The sequence below is a fragment of the Glycine soja genome, chromosome 9 (genome assembly GCF_004193775.1).
Source record: "Glycine soja cultivar W05 chromosome 9, ASM419377v2, whole genome shotgun sequence".
Classification (NCBI taxonomy): domain Eukaryota; kingdom Viridiplantae; phylum Streptophyta; class Magnoliopsida; order Fabales; family Fabaceae; genus Glycine; species Glycine soja.
This window is the reverse complement of record NC_041010.1, coordinates 46,059,035-46,080,406: the sequence shown is the minus strand read 5'-3', so window position 1 is coordinate 46,080,406 and position 21,372 is coordinate 46,059,035. Positions and strand designations below refer to the sequence as shown.

The window sequence follows — 21,372 nt, the reverse complement described above, 5'->3', positions numbered from 1 at the left end:
TTAAATGATGCAACTTGCAAGAATACGCCTTTATTTAAAAATAAAAATAAAAAAAACATATGTTTATACTTCCCCACAAAACAAGAGGAGATTCATGCTGGTGATTGAACAAGACATTCTTTATAGTACCTAGTAGGAAGAAAAATAAGCTAATAAATGAGAACAATACTAAACATGATCCAGTACAAAATTCTATCATCTGCAACAAGGGACAGACATATATTTCTCAACTGTTTCCATACACGAAAAATGACATAAGCATGGAAACAAGCAAAAGCTCAGCTTATGCAGGTGTAGCACTCAAGTTTTTACCACTAGATTTGTTTTTGCGGCCCCAAATAGGATTGGACACAATGAGCTGATGAGGCACAAGTCGTTGCTGACGCTTGGTGCGTTTCTTGAAGTTGTGGACCCTCAGCCTAGCAATCTCTGCCTCTTCTTCAGCAGTTATCTCTCTTACTACAACTGTTAGCCTGCATTCTGGTCTTACTCTAAGCGACGATTTTCCTTTAGCATGGGGCCAAAGTCTCTTTTTGTAAAACCCCTTTCCTACAAATGCTTCCACTGTAAGAAACAAGATTGCAGCATCATCAGAGATAGAACAACTAAGCCTTTTCCCCCTAGATGTAGTCGTCTACACGGATTAAACAATGCCGTATACAATTGTAAATCATGTAACAAAACAATTTCACTTCTAATAATTATGAACTTCAAAATATTACCAACAATGAGTCGTTCTGGATCTAACCCATGATTGTGAGAGGCATTTGCTCGGGCTGAATGAATAACCTGCAACGTGTAGGGTTTTAAAACAAATGCGTTCAATTTTGCTTTACCCTATAGAAGGTAATAAAATAGCCTTCTTACTCACTGTCATGACATTGTCCCATGTAAAAATTTATATAACCTCATTGAAAACCTGGTCCTTGAGATCAATGACAAAAAGTAAAAGAGCTAGGGGAGGGGGCAAAGAATGAGTTGAATTTTTTTATTACCAAAACCTGATGCATTCACAGAGGAACTTTGAAAGCAATTAAAACTATAGATTTTGCAAGCTTGTCCAATGAGGTGACAATGAAAATACCTAGTGTTACTACCTGATATACAGTTTTTGCTGCTCGTTTTATTGTCAATTCCAACTGCATCAATGCATCTTTAACAAGCATACCACGAACCAGAGCAGCAACCAAGTTGACCTTCTTTGGACTCTAAAATACCATAGAAAACAAGGTATGTAAAAAGTGCAACTAGTCAGATATTAATCAGACCATTCTTAAACCATAAATTAAGACATTTTCCACAGCAAACCAGGGAAGGCATTTCAATGGCTAAAAAATTAGATGCCAACTTTTCTGCAAAATATCATGCTGGTTAAAACACAGAAGTTTCTTAGCAAGTAGCTAGGCAGTGGCACCACATAAATGTAACAAAACATTGTAATTTTTCAATATTTATGTTATTGCTAAGCTGAACATACTTGTGATGATACTTATGTTCACTTTAGCATGCATACTAGAAATGTGATTAGCAAGTTAAAATTAAATAAAATAAATGCTCTATCAAGATAACACCAAAAGTTAACATCTATTGTTCCAAAAGTGACAAGATTAGTTTCATTTAAATAAGGTATTAAGTTTGAGCTTTGTTAATAGAAAAAATAGGCACTAGGAAAGTTTTATCCCCTTAAATGGGTCCACCTAACCTGAGTTGGATTAGTTAAGCTCCTTGTGATTTCACATATCAAAGAGTCACAAACAGGAAATAAGATAAAATAAAATAAATTAAAATTTAGTGCAGTGTTATAGGAAACTTTGGTTGTCATGTTTGATATACAAAATGCTGTAGGTTTTCTTTGCTGCACTAGTCAACTCTTAAAATTAGAATTTTTTCAAAAATAATACATTCAATGTAAAACTTTTCAGGTTTATCAAGCATGCCCTTAATGTAAGAAAACCAACTTGAAAACCAAAAGCAATCAATCACGATCAGTGATAAGGCATCTCAAACCTGTTTTATTGCCTTTAATACCGCTTGAACTTTTTCTTGCTTAGTAACAACTTTCTGCTTCTGGTCTTCACCTTTTGAACTACCCAATAATGAAACTGGGACTAAAGGTGACAAAACAGGTGTTTCCTCAGATGAATTTGCCAGCAAGTTAGCAGAACTTGAAATTCCCTGAAATGGAGAACACCAAAGGATGAAGTTAAAAGAGGGTATGATAAGAGTAGCAACAACAATCCACACACACACACACATATATATAATATTTATAACACTGGCTTAGTATGCCCCAAGGTTGTAAAATGAGTTGGAAGATAAATATGAACAAACTTGTTAATTTAAATCTCAAAACATAATTTAAGTATGATCACAAAGTCCAAGAAAGAGCCTATTCAGCTATTCTACTATGAAGCACAGACTTTGACACGGACACTTTGACACAGCTAATGTCTAAAATGTAGGATACGAGGACACCACATACACACAAAAACATAGAGATTCTAATTAAATGAAATATGAGTAACATACAACAAAATATCTAAATTGATGGTATATTCATCTTTTTAAACCAACCTTCTATATTTTTTCAAGTGTATTAGTTGTGTATAAGTGACGGCTTGAGTGTTCAAGCCAACAAAAAGTAATTTTTTAATAAGACGCCTAATAAGAAGTGTCAGACAAGTGTCAAACAACTGAAACAAGTATCCGGGTGTGTCGGTGTTGGACAGTGTCAAAAAAGTGTCCGGATTTGTCCAACACGGCAACACTTTGAATAAAAGAGGTATCCAAGTTTCATAGCTATTCTACAAAAGATTAGCAATCAAACAATGTAAAATTAAAAATATAACTACATCAGATTTGATCATGCAAGAATCACTACTATTGATTCCATTCAATCCCTCAGTCCAAGCAAAAGCCTTCTCCATAGAAGGAACTTTGAATTTTCAAATAAATTTATCAATGGTGAACTTTTCTCAATTAGGAAAATGAGTTAAGACATGAAAGAATCCAAATTAGAGAAACCACTAGAAAGGTCCAGAATCCAAATTCTCCTAACTGTAACAAATGAAAGATTGACATATTCTAGGAGAGATTGTAAGCATTGAGCTTTGCTATGATTAAGATACCAAAAGTGAGATTCCCAGGAAATACGGTCACCCTGAAGAAAACACAAAAGGAAGACTGGTTATGCATACTGAAATTTCATCCTTCTGTAATTATACTTTCTGTTTCTTTGTTTTATGTTTACAGAAGGCTGAAATGAGATGTCTTTTACCCAAAACTTTGCTGGATAATGGATACTTTCCAATAGGCACCCAAAACAGTGGAGAAAATAACAAGGGCAAAGTTGACAAAGTTTGCAACTATAGTCGGGGTGGTCAAACAAAGACGCTATCTTATGTAAACAAACTGGTGTTCCCTGAGATATGCATGACTACTTTGAGGACCATAGTCATGCAAGAAGATAAGCTTTTCAAGTTTTCCTGAATGCTGGAAGAGGTTTGGTTTCTATGCAACATTTTATTTTTCATATTTCCCTGGGAATGTCAGACAATTAGCTCCTACCGTTTTCACTGAAACTGTATTTTGTTTTTCTGTGGTATAAGTTCTCTATGAAGATTTACCACAATTGCTACCCCTTCCATTAGTTAACTACTACAGTACGCTAGTACAGGTGAAGTGACTAGGCTACTTGACATGTGATTCCGTGCTTCCATCGTGGGGACAAAGTGATGATCATGCAATCGAAACACAATTTTTTACCTGATGTTGGAAACCGAGAAAAATGGGTCTAGAGAAACAGGGCAAAGTTGTTGTTGTCCATGTTCTCCTTCCTAACTGACCTACAATACCAAAGCAAGGTTTAATGCTAATGAACCCCTTAAAAGTCACAAATTTCACTTGACTAATACCCCAAAAGTGAAAACATCAAAAGGGGAAGTGGGAAAAGTCTTAACCTTGTGAAAGAGAAGAGGCTAAGCGAGAAATTACAAGGCTTGGAGCAGAATGGGTGGCGTGGGGTTCCACTGCTCGCTTGTGAATGTGGCGAAGAAAGGGGAAAACGTGTCTCTGCCACTGCACCATCTTTGGTCTGTAGAATAGTAAAGTTAGTCAGTTACTCCATTGAGAAAATGAATGCACTAGTGCTCGTGTTTCAGCACAGAGAGAAAACAATGGTGCATGGAAATGCTACGTAATTGAAATTCACAAAAAAAAAAAAAAGTACCTGAAATGAAACCGCGATCCACTGTCTCTTCTCTTTGTGAAATGATTTTGTGGGAAATAAGAAGAGAAGAGAAGCAAGGCCAAACCAAAACTCTAGGGTTAAACGCTAGGTGACTGTACTGATGGAGTGAAACGGCAACGAAAGAAATAAAGAAGAAGAACGAATAACGTATTTTAAAAAAATGTAATTTAATTTAAAGCTTTTTCAATTTTTATTATATTACTTTTAATATAAATTTTCATTTTATTTTTTATTGTACAAAAGTTTTATTCTTTCGAAATAAAAAAAAACTATTCTTTAAAAAATTTAAAAGAAAATAAATCCATGTACCCTCCATTTTTGCGTTCGGAGAAGTTAAATGTAATCATTCAATAAAATTAAGACAAATTATATTTTATCTTATAAATCAAACTTAAAATACGAATCAGAAATTTATACTGTTTAATTCCCTCTTGTAATTTTTTCATAAATACACTAAATTTGATTCCTTCTTTTCCACGTGTAATGGTGATTTGTTCAGCTCATAGTTGGGGAAATAATATATTTTTAATATAAAAAATCTATTTGTCCATTATATGTTTCTTGTCATTCATGTAAAATTCAATTTAATTTATTCAATTGTTTAAAATAAAATATTTGGGTTGGATTAAATGCATCTTAATTAAATGGATGAATAACAATTTATTTTGTTTTCAAATTCAATGTGATGCATAATTATTCTGGCTTTAACAATAGTCTCAAGTTTTGCTTAATAAAAACAAAAAAAGACAGAGAGAGAAAAGCAAAAAAGTCAATGTTAAGTTAAAGAAGGAGAGACATTTGAATCTTATGCCTCTTTATTTGTATTTCCCATCTTTCATTGTATTTTAAAATGTTCATTCAAAATATAAAATTACATTTTAAATTTTGGAATGGATTTATTGAAATACAATAGGAACTATTGGATGTAAGAAACAAATATCCTAAGGAAATTGAACTAAACCCCAGCCCAAGAAGACTAAAGCCCAAACTATCCAATCAAAGCCTAAACCTACAAGTTGATTGGGCTTTGTAATCACATGTGTGGATCAAACAGAATATGTATGGTGTGGCTAGCTGAACTTGTATGGTTATATTTAGTTTAATGTTTTATAAAAAGCTACTTTAAAGTTACAGTTTAAGATAAAAGCTTAAAAAATAAAGTAAAAAAAAAACTGTTTGACAGATTTAATTCAAAAACTCTTTAAAATTATAAGTTGTATTTTAATTACAAGAGTGTGTTTGACAACACACTTTAATAGTTTAGTTTGACTTGCTTATAGACAGAGACGGACCCATGGGGGCAGCAGGGCCCAAGCCCCCCTCCTTCTGAACTTCATGCATACTAAGAAGTACCACCAATGCAAAATGTATATGGGAATAGCATGAAATTGCTGATACAAGCTTGGAAAAATAGAAATTTTCGATGCTCTTTAACTAGTAAGAATAATATGATTTATTATTTTATTGGTACGTCAGAAACACATGCAGCATATAATTAATTTATTATATTTATAGTTTCTAGATAAGGGTCAAGGATTGGACTGGTGGGTAATTTCCTAGCATTTTTTTTAATTTGGTTGTAAGGGATAGGCCGGAGGATACTATATTTGTTAAGGAAATTAATTTATGATTTTTGTTGGTAACTATCTCTATAATGTTCCATTTGATAAGTTTGAACACTCGTGTTCTAAACTTAGCTTTTAATAAAATTGTTTCCTAAAAAACTAATAAGAAGAATAATTCTTAAGGGAATATAATATCTATAGGTACAATCAATTAAAAATTTAACATATATTAAATAATAATAATAAATACTATATTATATTATATTATAAACACACGCATACATTTATCTTTTGAAATATTTTTTTGTGATAAAAAGTTCTATTCTGTTTTTTATTTGAAATAAAAATTACAAAAACTAGTAAATATTTTTTGTAAAAATTATTATTTGTCAGAAGTCAAATATCTAAATAATTAAAAAATAATAATCAGTCCCCTCCGATGAATTTCTGGATCTGACCCTACTTGTAGATAAAACATACTACCTTATAAGCTAGTCAAACTAAACCATTAAAATCCACTTTATAGAAAGTCTCACATATTTCTTCTTGTTTCTTATGACTGGTTTTACAACCGAGCTACCCTAAAACCATATTTGCAACCCTCAAGCCAGCATACTGCAGCCACCTTCCTATTTCCAGAGTCAGAAACCTCTAAAACCACGTTATCCTTCTACTAGCAAGTTTGGTTTAAATTTTGTGATGCATTATTCACATAAAATGGAAGCAGCTCCTTATAGCTTCCACGAAAAAAATTGATACAATGCACGTACAAAACACGCAAGCAAAAGTGCATTACATTTTTGGCATTTATTTCCTGCATTTTTACTATTGAATTTGGAACTTTCCATTATATTTCGAGGAATCCATTCCAAAATATAATTATATATTTCGGAATAATCTCTCTAAAATATAATAGGAGGTGCAGAATATAATAATAGTGTTGCAAGATTAATAGCCTACAGTTTTGGGCATTGTAGAATTGGGTCAATTTCTTGGCCTTTTCTGTTTGTTGGTTTTCTTGGATGTTATGTAGCCTAAAACAACAACAAAAAAAGGGGTTCTTATACATGCAGAAATTAGTGGTTGGCATTTTCTTGTCCCAAAAAAAGTTGTTCATGCATTAAATTAAATAGCGACAAGCATAATCACAAAATACTCTCAAAAGGAGGTTTTAAAACAACACAGTCAAATGTTCACACCTAAGCAAGCAGCTATCATATAATCAAAGAAGGGGAATGAAAGGACCTTCAACTTGGAGCACATAGAGCATTGAATAAACCCTTTATTTCTCCTGCTCCGACCATCAAAAGCTCTACAAAAAGGGAAATTTCACAAACCCTATGCTTTCCCAAGTGCGTGTGCTCTCCAAATTAAAATGATTTTATAATTTTGTTTCTTAACTGCTGTCTTATAATTCCTCTTATATTAATTTTTATAATTCAATATCCTGCAAATTAAAATTGGCCTCAATTACAAAATTCGATTTAATTTATAAGGAACTAATGGAGAATAAAAACATCAGTGATCGATCTTCGATCAAAATAGGTTTATTTTCTTTTTAAATAGGCTATTGCTAGATGTTACGAAAATTTTAGACAAAAATATGAGCTATCTCATTCTATAATTAATATGAGCTAATAAGAACGTCATCTCCGCTTGAATTCTAATCATCATTTCATGTGTAAAAACTTCACTCTTTAAATTAAATATGCCAAAATTGGTTCTCTAAAGTATTATTTTAAAGAATATAAAAATGAAGTTAAAAATATATAATAAAAGAAACAATAAAAAACTAGAGAAGTGCAGAAGCCATTATAGTTATACCCCTCCTTGTTGGGTGTCATCCAATATTAAACTAAAAGTTTTTTCCTTCCTTAAATTATTTAGTATGCTTGGTTCCATGGCCACATCTTGAATGTTAGTTTTTACATTTTGAATGTGATTTTAAGAAGCTAATAGTAATAGGGTTTATATTTCAAATGTGACTCTTTCTTTCTCAACAAGTTTCTAGCACAAGTACAAAAATGAGGTGATTTTATTCCATGGGCTTTGATTACTAATTATATAGGTTTATGAGTATATGATAAAATGTACTGAATCCTGACATGATGAAATTAAGGAAGTAGAAGAAGGTGAAGGCCTGAAGGATTCCCCAAAAGCCCATGAATTTGATGCTAGATACATGTTGCTTAGCATAGATGTATATGTACTTATAAGGTGGAGCGGAAAATATGATAAAAGTGATGTCCCTCATGTTTGTCCTTATAAGGACATTCATGTGCTTGTAGCTAGGACTGTATGCTAATATGGAGTGTTCTTTTAGTTCCTGATTTGGGTTCTTGGTCCTTTCATGCCTCTAGATTACAAGACTTTGCGTTATTATTTTGATTTGATAGTGTAACTAAGTTTCTGCCTTGGTTTTGTGATTCAGTTCTTCTCGTTTACCTTACATTTGTAAGTTTTTGTGTCATATTTCCCCTTCCTTTTTGCTTGTGCAACATCAAGGTCCAAGGATATGTAAAGTTAATATTGTCACATGGGTGTGTTTTGTTTTTCATGGAAATAAATTGATTGCATTAGGAAATAATCACCACATCCGAAAAAGGCTGAACAGTATAATAATTGAGAAGAAACTTACTTACTTTTTCAAGGTTTTGATTGTTTACACGACCGTGCATGTTCTTTTTAGTTTTTTTTTTACCTTGATTTGGTGGTTGTTTAGTACTTCAATTTGATTAAAATTGGTACTCCTTTTTTGCTTCCTTGCATGAATAATATATCGGTAAAGGTTGATATCATGGCAATGAGCCACATTGGCTAAATATATGGTAACCTACATCACACACTACAGAAGGTGTTTGGTTTCCCCTCCCTAAGTAATAATGTCTAGCTGCGTAACACAGAAAAAAGAAGAACCCCTTTTTTTCTTTCTAGCTTGTTTGTTTTATATCATGTGTATTAATCTTGAAAAGCAAGAAAGGGAACAATAGAAGAAAAACAGAAAAGATAAACTAAAGGTTTAGGCAACCAAGTAATGATGCTGAAATGTGTTTATTTGGTCATTTATTACCTTAAGTAGTTAGATGTTTCACATTAAAAAAATGTTCCTTTATATTACATTATCATAGAATTATCATCTAGGAGAGAGAATTTTACCTAACCACTATCATTGGTTCAAGGGATTAGTCTCACAACTGTGTTTATGGGAATTCCCTGGCCTAAAGAAAAAAACTATATCCTCTCTACTATATCAAGCCTAAACATTGCAAGCAAAAATTGCATATAGTCACAATTAACTAAGACACCGTTGGCTTACTTAAGAAAAAATTTAGTTCAGCTGAAAATGTACATGCTTCTCTATATCTCATCTTTCTCTTTAGAGAATCCAACAAATAAAGTTCCCTTTTGGGTTTTGTCATGGTTTTGCTATAAGCTCACCACGGGATGTTATATAGCTATATATATAGTGTGGTGTGGTTTTCTGAAATTGATTTTACTTCCCTTCAGTTTTGGGATTTCTTATTCCGACATGATATGATGGAAACTAGCCACCCGATTATTACACAGATGCCGCTTTCCAGGTATAAAAATTAGAAAGGGACAATCTAAGGTAGTTTGCCATACTTACTCATAAAGTATTCACTTCTAATGCTTATAAGGTAGGTCGAGGGTCCACTAGTTTTCTTAGTAATGTCTACATTTTTCCCCCAAAAGTTAGTCAGGGTCTCAAATTTAATTAAAAAATCAAGTTTCGTCTAGCTACTTATATAATGTTGAGATCTTGTTGGGAGAGTTCAACTGTGGAAATCAGGTGTAGGATCTAATTTCACCTATTTGCAAAATTTGTGTTCACGTTCCAGAACATATTTGTTGGAGACTTTTAAAAGTTTGGTGTGTCATCTAAGAGTGAGATTTGTCATCTCTAGCCTATTTAATGGAGGTGTCATCCTCAAATAGTGTTGAAAATGATGCTGAAAATCACAAAAAAAAAATGACTTGTACGAATATTGTCCTAAAGGATTTTTTTATGATATTTTACTTAAGTCCTTCAAGATAAAACAGAAAATTCTCAGATAAAATATTTTAGAAAGAGAATCTGGTGAGTAAAACAGAGTCTGGATTCAGGAAAGACGTATATATAACATTGGTAGACACCTTGTGACGGTTTGAAAATAAATGATAACTAAATCATAATTAAAATAATTAAAGCATAATTGATCTGATAATTAAAACATTAAAATAAAATTCCATAATTTTTGTAATCAATCATATTGAAATTTGTCACATTAGAACGACACCGTAAGTTGTTAGTTGCATGATCTATTATCACACATGTAGGGGTAAATTAACAAATGGTCAACATTTGCAATCCCTAAAACACCAAACTTAAAAGACATGAACGATTTTTCAGTTGGATAGTTCAATTTGAAAATGGTTAAATTTTATGCTATTAATAGAGGGATGGTCACTCACTTCACTAGCTAGGTACGAATTTAATTTGGATGTGCTGCATTTAGGCATACTTCTCAAGCTTAATGTGTTACGTAATAAGTTAGAATAAGTGATTTTTGAAAAAGCTGAAGCTTATGAAGCCTAATTAGTTGTTGAAACTGAACTTTAATTAAAGGAAAAATGTGTCTTTAGTTTTTATATTTTTGGTAAGCTTCATTAAAGTCTATGTATTTTATAGCGATGAATTTGGCCCCCCAGATCTCAAACATTAATAAATATGATGAATTTTTAGAAAGAAGAAACTAAATTCACATGTCATTTAATTATTAGTTCGTTAATTTTTACTAATTAAAAGAATCAAATTTGTAATTTTTCACTTATTTTTTAATTACTCAATTAATCTTATATCTCTCATATCATTTAAATATGAAAGTATAGAGAATTTAAACGCATTTAGCTAAACATTTAAAAACTAAAAACACATTTTTCCCATTAATTAAATTCCATTTTTCGAGATTGTCATTGGTATTGCATGTAAAGTTAATTCTCTTTGAATTGGACACTCTTATTACAGTTGGGTTTCATGTTTTCGATCTCATGAAAAGAAATGTTAATTATAAATGCAGAGAAAACTATTTGAAAATAGGAGTAAATAAACCAGCCAATAAGCGAAAGGTCAGACATATATGAAGAAATCTTATTCTCATACATCATGTTTGAAAACATGTTAAAAAAAAACACTTTTAGGATATAAAAGTTATAGTTATTAGCTTTTCCTTAAAGGTAAAACCCACACTTGTAAGATGTGTAACCAAACATTTGCAACTTTGGTGGTTGCACATTATGAATAATCTTTTTGTCTTTTTCACAATTTTTAAAGCATCCCTTGCTTTGGTAGTGGTTATATATATATTTCTAATGAAAATGAATATTAATCAATACTTCTTCAGTTTTTCTGTCCGAAATATCTATGGCTTAAATCAATCATTTTAAATTTTAAAAATCAATCATTTTAATTTTTTTATTTTTTTATTTTTAATTGTAAGATTTGATCCCAAGATAGATTATTAACAAATTTTGATTAATAAAGATATCAATTTAATTCTAAATTAATAAAAAAACTTTAAAACTTTAATAAAAAATTATTAGTCTTAGTTCTTTATAATATTGTACTCATCCTCCTTTTTGCAAACACATCTTCCCCTCTCACCTCCAGTGTCATATACAACTCCGTTGATAATAATATCACATTAGGATTAATAATCTTTTATTTAAAAGAAATAATAATTAATAACTTCATTAATCATAGTTATTAATTAATAATATATCAAGTATCAAAATCATTAATTTATACAATTAGATAAACTAAATATTACAGATAAAAATTAAGGGACTAAAATGATCAACTTAAAAAATTAAAAAAATCACAATTACAATTTAACTTTTTTTATAAAAAAAAATAGATATTCTGTTCTCAATCAAAAACATTATTGTATTGAAGTTTCGACTCTAACCCCATTTTGTTATTTTCTCTGTCCTTGATCCTATTACGTTGATCTATTATCAATTTCTGACACCATTCACTCCAATGGTTGTCGTTCTTTTCACTTTTTATTTGCCTTTTTGATTTGTTCTTATCATTAGATGTTCTTCCGCCTCTCTAGTTAGAACAGTACATTTCAGAGATGTTTTGAATTTTGAAAGTCAATATATATTTTAGATGACTTTAGTTTTCATACACGGTCATTGTAAAATTTGTTGCACTATAAAGTAATTACAAACCAGTAAAGGTATAATTTTTAAGTGATTTTTATTATTTTAAAATATTTTTACAGAAGTCAGCAGGGTCTTGGTCATATGGCTCAAATTTCCCCTCCCCTCAGCTAAAAATATTCTTATAAGTAATGCATCATATTAATTAAACCCTTTTCTATTTGGGAAACATTGAATTTTCCTCTTTCCCTATATTTAATGTTGTGCCTGTGACAAGGAGAAACCATCCGAAACATCAATTCCAAATTCCTAATTCCAAACTCCAAAGTTCTTTAGAAGGCCAAAAATAAGTGTCATTCTTTTGACTTCTAGTGGCCCCCATCTATCATCTTTCACTGTGAATTACAGTTCTATCTTTATGGGCATGCCAATAATGTTACCTTCTAAGTTCAGATTTTTTTTTTTAGCAAATTACACAAAACAACGTTGGTTTTGTATAAAATCAATGCGGTGAATTTACTTAACATTGATTTTAGAAAATTAATATCAATTTCAACATCAATTAATAATTAATATTAAATAATTTTAATAACCGATATTAAAAACTTATAGTAGTAAATATTAAATTATTAATCCGCTAAAACGAAAAGTGGTTATATTGAATCTTCTCCCACTTGCGTAATATTAATCCTGGCTTTCGTGAGAATGAGTAAATGTCGTACTTCAAAATGATTAATAAGTCATGTTTAACTTTCACAACTATATGATGTCACAATCCATTTGGCTTAGTGTAATGTACTAAGGGAACATTTAGAAGAATTTATTTGATTATAGGAAAGTGATTTATACTTTTTTTATAAACTTGTTTAAGTTTATTTCAATAATTTTCATAGTAAAACTTGTCAAATTAAGTATTTTTTTTCTAAATTTATCTCAGTAATTTTGTCATCAACTTATGATATATAAGTTCTATGTAATAAGGGTTTGATCATACTGTTTATCCAAATTATTTTTTGTGAATGTTTATTCAAATTAAATAGAATGTACTTAAATGCAGAATTTGCTGATGAACTTTTTGGTATCTATCCTACTTGAAATCCATGCAACCCGGATGAAAAATCTACTGTTTTTTTTAGTGATGAGAAGCAACTTCCTAAAGTTTTTCCATGCAATTAAGTTGCAATTGACCCAAGGCATCTTTGATATCAATTCCATATGATGGTTAAAACTTAAAATGAGTTTGAAAAATCTCATTGTATTTTAAGCAGTATCGTGTTGGAAGAAGTGGATATCGTTTTCAAAATAGTGTTGACTATTATTGACACTGAAGTTTAATTGATTTTATAGACAAAACATCTAGTTCCCTCCCTAATTAATGGCTGATGTCTTTTTCTTCCCTTTCCTCCTATGCTATTCTTTTTTTTCCTTGAGCTAAGTGCTGGTGTTTGTATTTTTCTCATACATATTGTTTTCTTTTCCCTGTCACATGCATGACACATTGCAGAAGTCCATAATTTGGTCAACTAGGGGTTGGTGTGGAATGGGAAGTGGAACATAAGGGGCGTTAAAGTGAATATTTTATTTAGAGTCTGATTTAATATAAGATGTTAATAATTTTTGTTATAAATTTATTGATTAAAATTTACTGATTACGTGTTTAAATATTTTATTTTTAATATATAAAATGACAAATTTATTTAATTTACTTTTAAAAATAGTTAAGTAAAATTTAGGTAATTTTAATTTTAGAAATCAATGAAATTCAGTCATATTTATTAGTGTTATCAATGACACTTTTAAAATAAAGTATTTATTTGAAAGATAATATAATATTTTTGAATAATTTAATGTTTTAATAGAATATATATCGCATGGATTCATAGCAAGACAACACATCCAAGAGCATTTTTAAAAATATTGAAGCATCCATAAAGACACATGACCTCTGTGGAATACCTACCACTGCTCATCACCTAAGCACAAATGGCCCTGCCATAATCAGTATTCGATCTTGCTGAATACATGAGCACTCCCCAACCATAGCTAAACTTGCCACATTCAAGTATTCAGATTTTCCTATTATTCAACTTTATCCAACTTAAGGATAATCTTGTTAAGTGTTTCGTCTTATCAAACACCTTAATACACTTTAGTAACAAACTTTAAGAAAAGTCTATTATATTCGAATATTCAACAAGATTTGAGTACTCAAATAAAATTCATCATTTATATCACAAATCATTGAGAGATTATCTTAATGATGATCACTAGAGTTGTCTTAATCTCATAAAAGTAATTAAAAACTAATGAGTTACAAAAATCCATAATTCTAAAATCCATTAAAATATGTATAAATAATTATGAAAATTTTGGGATTAAAATATATATTATTCATACTCATTTAATATTTTTATTTATTGTTCTCGATTATATCTTATTTGAGTGTTAAAATATTTTTAAAGGTATTTGATTCTTTGGTCTCCTCGCCTTTCTACTCCCGTGGAGGTACATAATAACTTAATAACTGGACGAAATTTCAATTCAACTCATTTACATTAAAAATCTAAATAACAAATATTCATTAATATAATTTAAAATAACATAACATAAATTTCCATAATTAATATTATTTGATAATAAAAATTAATCGAATAATTAAATAACGTTAATCTCTGAAAAAAAAACTAACACGTTATTCTCTGATAAAAAAAAATGCCAAATCACATATGACCATATTATCAAAATCAAATGAACATTTTTTAACTGAGCTTGTTAGCTGTTAATGTGAAAACTGTTCAGGGTCAGGGAATGAAAGAATTACCTATTTCAAGACTGGAAATTTTGAATTCGGTTAGTGTTTCTTAACCTTTGCCTTACGTTATAGTTTTTCTTTTCTGAATAAATTTTTTATGAAAGGTTGTATGTTTCCTTTACGTTATAGTTTACTCGCGAGTGTCTAAAAAAAATCAATGAAAATATATAATTAATGAATACAAATTTTTCATTAAAAATTACTACTAATACCTGTTGATAAGAGTACGTTTGATTGGCATTCTCCTTAAGTAAATACTAGTCCAATATTCAATATTTTTTAAGGAAAGAATAATTATGCAATAAAGACAGCACATAATATGCATTAAAGAGATCTAGCACATTATTTAATTTTAGAATAAATCTGAGCTGGGAATAAGGGCATCATTAACTGCCGAACGGTATTGCGTTACTCTCAATGACAAATTCTTAAAAAGAAATAAAGGGTACAGTGATCATTATTGTTTAACTTAACAACCCCTATAGGGCTGGGAATATAGAACTGGTCCTCCAACTACATCAGATTTAGGATAGGTTATATTTTCTTTTATTAAATGTAGTAGTAGTAAATAAGGTCAAGTTTTTTTGTAAAAAAAATAATTAAAAATTAGGCTTTAGACTATTTGAAAATATTTTTAAATTAAATATAAATAATATTTTTAGTATGATTATTATATTATTTTTTATAATATACTAAAGCTATATATTTATTTTCTTTTCAAATATTATAAATTTACTGAAAGATAAACTTATTTTACGTACAGGCCTTACAAAATAGGTTGTTAAATAAGTTATAAAAAAGTCAAATTAAACCTTAAAATAAGCTTTTATTATATAAATAAATTAAATTTGACTCTTATAAAATTTAGGGTACCTATTTTTACTATTATTTAGTCTAACATATTTTCGCTGGAAAAATGTTTAATAGATATCAATGTGTTTTTTAACACCTAAAAAGAGAGAAAAAAGAAGAAAAAAAGTATAACATGATTTATAATATGACAAAAACAAAGATAAAGATAAATAAGAGGTATTAATTAGATATTTAAAATAGAAAAATAGTTTATGTATCATTATTCATTTTTAGTCTTGTTCATATCCAAACAATTATATATACTTTAAAAAATGAAGGTAAGGAACCTAAAAAACATGTTTGATATTTCAACTTAAAACCTAATACAAGCTAGATTTATTCTTGATAGCAAACAACTTTTCCTTCTTAAAACTAATTTGTACACCTAGTTTTCCTACGCACAAAAAAAAAAAAAAACACAAATTCACATGTATATCTTTTGTATAAAAAAAATTATGTCAACATTATTATCGGTTACTTTCCTTAATGAGTGAGATTGAGTAAAAAAATTAAAATAATGAAAGTATGAAACATCTTCTGGTTTGTTTTACTCCCCCCCCCCCCCCAAGACAAGATAGGTCTGTAGAGTGGTACAAAGAGACAGAGCACAAGGTAAAGTAAAGTATAAGTAAAACAGCTCATCCTCCAGAATTTGATTTTACCATGTATTCGCTGGTTTTGTTGATATTTCATTCTTACACACAAAGATAAGCTGAGTGGCAGAAAAGAGAAAGTGGATGAAAGAGGGATTAAAAGAAAAGAAGAAAAATAGTTTATTTTAATTAACTGTTAAGCATTCTATTAATTTTTAATTATTTAATTTAATCAATTCTATTAAGTATATTCAATAGTACTTGATAAAATATTGAACAAATACAAATAAGAAATCTAATTCATTTAATTGAACAGAATATATAAAATGTTATAAAATTTTGATATTATGTTTAATTTTTACGGATAAAAAAATATATTCAACAAATACTTCTATGATTAGATTTTAAAATTCTAATATAATTTGACATATTAATAAAAAACTATTAATTATTAAATTCAATTTTATACTAAAGTCAATTACGTTAACATTAATGACTTTGTCAAATTTCTTCCAATATTTTTTATTTTTCTTCTTCTTATATCAATCTCTTTACTTATTTCAAATACATTCATACATACCAAAAGTCATTAATTTGAGTCAAATTAGACTCAATCTAAGATAATTAGTAAAAAATTATTGATTTAAATAAAATTTAACTCAATCTTTTTTAAGATAGTTACCCAGATTTTCATAAGAAATACATTCATAATAAACCATGCATTCATCATGCATACTCGTGATCTATATTGACACTCTTATTATTAAATAAAAAAATACATTATACTAGCTATCTATATAGGAGAGTTATTATAAACATTAAAAAGAAAGATAATTTGGTTATGATAATATCTTTTTTTTTTTGCTGCAATTTAATATATAATGAAAGGTGTATTTAATGTATGTTATGCCATATTCTTAAAAAAGACTTTTTTTTGCATATCAGAATAATTTTCCAAGAAAGATGTAACAAGAGAAAATAGACAGAACATCAAATCTTGTAGTCCTAAGCTTAAGCAAGTTTGAGATATGTCAGATCTCCAAAATCCAGTGTTCCCCTGTTTCATCCTTTTTTTTTTTTTACCGTTAATATCTTTTGCCGCCGAAAAATTAACAGCCACTTTCAACCGTTGGATCCACAAATCCCCAACATCTGTGAGGGTCCACCTCATGAAGTGGGCCCCACCAACACCGTTCTAATTTCCAAATAGTAAGAAAAAAGTTTTTTTTTCTCTCTCTCTCTGCTCTTGTCTGTTCCCCCACCACCATCCTTTGAGTCACACCAAAGCCACTGTAATTCCATTCAATCTCTTCACTGTTACATGCTTTCTCTTTTCTTTTCCTCTGAATACCTCCAAAGTTTCCATTTTTCTGTCATGGGTATCTCTTATTTTCTCTGTTTCTCTTAGTTTCAATCTTCTCTTATTGTCCCTTAGGAGTTTGGACTTGTCATGTGTGGAGTTTACCTCTGGGGTGCCATCATCATGTGTTTTGTGTTGAAGAATCTGTGAAGTGTGTGTGTGTGTGTGTGTTCTATATGCTGTGGTGCTGCTTCTGTTGCTAGTCGTGCTTCTAGCTTTTGGGGGTTTGTGTGTTGTGGATTGGTTTTTGGGTTGGAGAAGATGTTGGGTTCAGGCACCAATTTGGTGACAACGGTCATTGGGTTTGGGATGAGTGCCACTTTCATTGTGTTTGTGTGCACCAGAATCATTTGTGGAAGGCTAAGAGGGGGTGTTGAATCTCGGATGATGTATGAGATTGAATCAAGAATTGATTTAGAACGGGTAAGTTCGGCTGTGCCTTTTCCTTCCTTCACCCCGTTTTTCCTGTGTGCTGTTTTTTTTTCTTTTCTATGAACATGGCTTGATTTTGGGAGCTATGCTCAATTTTTATTGAACTTTTATCAATATTGTAATCTCTATTTTATTTGGTCTTGATTCGTTTGTTTATTGTTCTGATCCGGTACTTAGTGTATGAGGAATGAGGATTGCTGCAACTTTTTGCTGTTTTTTGTAACTTTTGATTCTGATGCAAATGCTGCATTCTATTTCCAAAAGTAAATCTGTGACTTAGCTATAAACTTTCAATCAGATGTAGAGAATTTGGGTATTTGTATCAATGAATGTGTATACTGCCCCCTAATATTGATTGTCATCTGTCTTGGTTAGATACTAAGATGTACAGAAATGTTCTAATTGTACTGTTGTGGAAACTTTTCCATTGTTAATAACAATAATGAAGCCTTATCCCACTAGATGAGTACAACTAAATAGATCACACGATGGTATTTGGCTCGGTTAAAGACCAAATCTTCACAGATAGTAACATTATATAAACATGATGAGTATTACGTTGGCTGCCGAGAGCCTAATACAAGCCTCCTCCTTTACCCGGCTTGAGACTAGCTATGAAACTATCACTTTTTCATTGTTAATATTTCTTATAATTTCAAGTTCAAGAATTTGAACGTTTCTGGACCCTCCAAATAATGGTTGAGCACAAGAGAATATACTTTCTCTAATTTGTAATTTGGTTTATGTCATTCTGCACTGTTAAGGTTGGTTGCTTTAGATTTTAATTTTTCATTGTTTACTGATAGCCAGAACATCATGTTAATGACCCTGACTCCGATCCTGTTCTGCTCGATGCAATCCCTACTTTGAAGTTCAACCAAGAGGCTTTCAGTTCCCTTGAACACACACAGTTAAGTTTTAGTCTCTCAATTGTAGGCCATAGAGAACAAGTTCCTCACATTTTCCTTCACAGAAGATTTTAAACTGATACAGTAATTTTCTTACTGCTAAACATTGTTGTTTTAATTTTTATAAGAGCTCATGATATACAAACCGCACTTTGATAGATATATAACTGAGTTTGCTTCTACAGGTGTGTAATATGTTTGGCAGATTACAAAGAAAGAGAAGTATTGCGGATCATGCCCAAATGTGGCCACACTTTTCATCTTTCTTGCATTGATATATGGCTGAGAAAGCAATCTACCTGTCCAGTATGCCGTCTGCCGTTGAAAAACTCTTCCGAAACAAAACATGTGAGACCTGTGACATTTACCATGAGCCAATCCCTTGACGAGTCTCACACATCAGAAAGAAACGATGAAATCGAGAGACATGTTGAACCTACATCTACTGCAGCCAGCAACTCTTTACAACCAACTTCAGGGGAACAAGAAGCAAGGCAATGATCTTAGAGAGCTAGAGGGGTTGTTCTGCTCAAAAAGAGAAGAATGTAGAATTTCTGCTTCTATAGAGGAATGCTTCTAATTATAGATTGGATTCAAATTCTTTGTCTGTAATATGGCCTTCATATTCACTTGGTGGTGTAAATATGTTTCCTTTTGTAGCATATGCTGGCCAAGGTTTTGGTGGGATTTCTTGCATACCAAGTTGAAGTTCTTTTGTCCATGGTATCACTTACTCAAAGCAAGCACACTGCTCTTGTTAATGCTTAACAGATTAAGCAAATGGTTGATTACTTATTTTGTTTCTTGTACAATTATTTTCAGTAGCAAATTTTTTCTATATAATGCTTATTGTTCTTGTCATAGGATATTTGGATGGATCTAAAAAATTTGGAAACTGGGAAAGAAATCAAATCATTCAAAAATCATAATGTTTTTTTTATCAGTATGAAACATAAAATAGAAATTTTTTCTATACCAGTATGAAAGAAATAAAACCATTAAAAAAATCATAATTACGTGATTTTTTTTTTAGAAGAATAATTACGTGATTTACAACAGAATATTGTGATGTTGTATTGATACTTACTGAGAAAAGACTTGGTATGTTATTATTTACTACTATAATTGTTATTTACCTGCATTACATGATTTTTTTCAGAACTAGAAATGTGTCTAATAACTGATTAAGCAATCAGATCTCCCATTTATAACAAATCCATTTTAATAATATTCATGGCAGAAAGTTCTTTCATTTATTGCATTTGCAATTGGTTATACCAAATATATCTTCAAAACGGCCTGGAGGTCCCCTGCAGCTACAACAATAACTGCACATTGAAATATTATACTAAATATATCTGTAGACTGTGAAGCTATACATTGAAATATTATAGAGAATCCAAAGAGAAAAGTGCTGTTTTTGTCATAAATTATCATTAGTATAGTTGAAATGAGAGCAAACCGAATATGCAAAACTTGGAGAGCAGGAATTCAGGCACACAATGTTAAATCTGTAGATTAAATTACCAAACTTAATGTTGTTAATAAGAGGATATGTTATGATCTGTTTCCTAGTATATTATGTATAAGTTAGGAATATGATACGACCCATTAATTGTATGTGTTATGAATTCCAGATGTAGGTTGTACAAATCAAGAATTAGAATATGTCATTAATAATTGTAAATGTGTCTTTACTATTTATGGAGGAATACATAATCGAGGAAGGCATCAAAGCTAATTTTCTTGCCAAGTTTACAAATGCCATGTCATCTTGCAAGATGTAACTATGATCTATCCATGTGCATGGTAATATCTTACAATCTTGTTTTTGAAAACGAGCTTCCTAATGGAGCTTAGATGTGCCATTTTCATGTGAATATGTGGGTTTGTTTCTGCAGCAAATGAGGGTGTCAATTTTTATTTTTTTGGTATAGACCATGGTTATGCTCCCCAGATGATAGTGTCACTATGCTACTACGCGATGATTTAAACTTTAAAGTATTTCATAACTGAAAGGAACAATGGCAGGAGTTAAGGAAGTGGTTTGATAATTTCAGTGTAAAGAATTCTAATCAATAACAGGAAAATACTCAAAGACCAATATAATATTGGAAAGTTAAGGATATACATGGTTCAAACTTGGAAACCTTATTCAGAAGAAATTATGTATGTATTACTTAAACTAATTATTTATTGGTTTACAAAAGAGGTGTAACATGAGAGCATCCCACAAAGTCACTCATTCTTATATTACTTTCACTCAAGCATGCCTTACTTTTTAATTCAAAAGGGATTTGATGCATTAGTTTTATTTTTTATTTTTTGGTGATGAATCAGAGATTATGATGGTCTTCCAACCCATTGAGTGAGAGATTAATTTTACTTGCAATACGTGACTGTCAGTGACTCATTAAGTGAGAAACTAATTTTACT

The 21,372-nt window shown here is 30.5% G+C and overlaps 2 protein-coding genes across 2 annotated transcripts; one reads left to right on the top strand and one right to left on the bottom strand.

Annotated features, from left to right (window-relative positions):
• On the bottom strand, positions 1-4,384 carry LOC114425452 (50S ribosomal protein L22, chloroplastic-like). Its single transcript, XM_028392383.1, has 7 exons — positions 4,229-4,384; positions 3,960-4,093; positions 3,766-3,845; positions 2,008-2,175; positions 1,098-1,208; positions 723-789; positions 1-564 (listed from the first exon to the last, which is right to left on the bottom strand). The coding sequence occupies exons 2-7, from the start codon at positions 4,084-4,086 to the stop codon at positions 284-286; spliced, it is 834 nt and encodes a 277-aa protein (XP_028248184.1). The 5' UTR covers positions 4,087-4,093; positions 4,229-4,384; the 3' UTR covers positions 1-283.
• Positions 4,385-17,463: 13,079 nt separating this feature from the next.
• Positions 17,464-19,772, top strand: LOC114425891 (RING-H2 finger protein ATL39-like). The gene is made up of 3 exons (XM_028392872.1): positions 17,464-18,019; positions 18,835-18,938; positions 19,122-19,772. The coding sequence occupies exons 1-3, from the start codon at positions 17,858-17,860 to the stop codon at positions 19,435-19,437; spliced, it is 582 nt and encodes a 193-aa protein (XP_028248673.1). The 5' UTR covers positions 17,464-17,857; the 3' UTR covers positions 19,438-19,772.
• Positions 19,773-21,372: the final 1,600 nt, after the last annotated feature.